Raw genomic sequence first — 1473 nt, 5'->3', positions numbered from 1 at the left:
TACTTAGAAACTTACTATTTTTCATAAAATGATGGAAAATTAGTCTTCCCTCAAAATTACTTGAAACTATCAGCAGCTGGATTTAGGAATTCAGCTTTCTTAGGGTGCCTCATAACAACATTAATACCATATAACATGTCTTGTTTTTTTCCTTTGTTTTCTGGAATTAATATTATCAACAGATATCCATGAGGCCAAGTGAGCACTTAGAAACATTTCTAAGGTTCACTAAATGTTTTCCATTTACCACATTTACAAGTCAATGCAAGATTTCCTGGGGCTCAGCTCCACACCTTGGATCCACGTATGATGTGGCTTTGTCAAGAATCAGTATCTGATTCTTCCTGAGAATAGCCCTGGCAAGGCAGACCAGTTGTTTCTGACCAGCACTCAAGTTCAATCCAGATTCTGCTAATTCAGTATTCATTTTAGCAGGAAGACCTTCGATGGATTCTTTGAGTTGTACCTGTGGATTCAGAAAGAATGACATTTTTCTAAGCAAACTGCTACTGAAATAGACATGCCTTTTAGACATTAGAGCTTTGACATCCTCAGGACTTCTTAACGTGTCTTACATGTACAGCCAGGTGATGCAGAGAGCTCCTTCCAATGAGTGTTCACTGAGAAAGATGGTGGAGTTATCTCAGGACAGAAAGATCTCAGTGTCCCCCTTTCCCACCACAGGACATCCACCAGAACCCACCCCCCTCCAGGGGTTAGTTAAGGAAGTTTCTCAAAAAGTGAAGCTATTTCTCCCAATATGATTGAAACAGAAAAGTTAAAAGGATCTTTATGGTTGAGTCAAGTTTCCTAAAGTACATTTTGCATAGGAATTGGTACACTAGAGAAAAGTTTTCAAAAATTTTACAGAAAATCTGGTTATCTGAAGATATGAGCTTATTGCCCCTTTACTATTTTCTAAAGTTTAATATATGCAAGTTCAAGCAATAGTAAACTGCCACTTATACATTAGTAATACTGGAGCCCATTCTGATGATGGTTCTTTCCCAAGTTTAATCCTACAAATAGTGGACCAGTCAAGTGCATTTTCTTCAGTGTCTTAAATGCATTGTTTGTGAATGAAAATGCATGAAAAAGAAAACACAACATCTTATTTCCCCCAGTATATGGATATTGTCCATATACTTATTATCATCCAGTTGCTGAGTCATGCCCAATACTTTGCAACCCCATGGACAGCAGCAAACCAGTGTTCCTAGTCCTTCACTATTGCTTGCAGTTTGCTCAGACTCACGTCCATTAAGTTGGTGATGCCATCCAACCATCTTGTCCTCTTTTATACCCTTTTCCACCTGCCTTCCATCTTTCCCAGCATTAGGATCTTTTCTAATGAGTCATCTCTTCACATCAGGTGGCCAAAGTATTGGAGCTTCAGCTTCATCATCAGTCCTTCCAAAGGAAATTTGGGTTGATTTCCTTTAGGATTGACTGGTTTGGTCTCCTTGGTGTCCA

The 1473-nt window shown here is 38.9% G+C and overlaps 1 protein-coding gene across 1 annotated transcript in view; it reads right to left on the bottom strand.

Moving 5' to 3' along the window:
* Positions 1-259: 259 nt before the first annotated feature.
* The window catches only part of LOC104982227 (multidrug resistance-associated protein 4-like), a 201824-nt gene continuing 200610 nt past the window's right edge, over positions 260-1473 (bottom strand). Inside the window, exon 25 of the mRNA XM_010831562.1 lies at positions 260-466. Coding sequence (XP_010829864.1) covers positions 260-466 — 207 coding nt within the window. The remainder of the gene's footprint in view (positions 467-1473) is intronic.

Source organism: Bison bison, unplaced genomic scaffold, assembly GCF_000754665.1.
Source record: "Bison bison bison isolate TAMUID 2011002044 unplaced genomic scaffold, Bison_UMD1.0 scf7180017864527, whole genome shotgun sequence".
NCBI lineage: Eukaryota > Metazoa > Chordata > Mammalia > Artiodactyla > Bovidae > Bison > Bison bison.
Note: the sequence above shows the minus strand (reverse complement) of the source record. Positions and strands in the feature narration are given on the sequence as shown.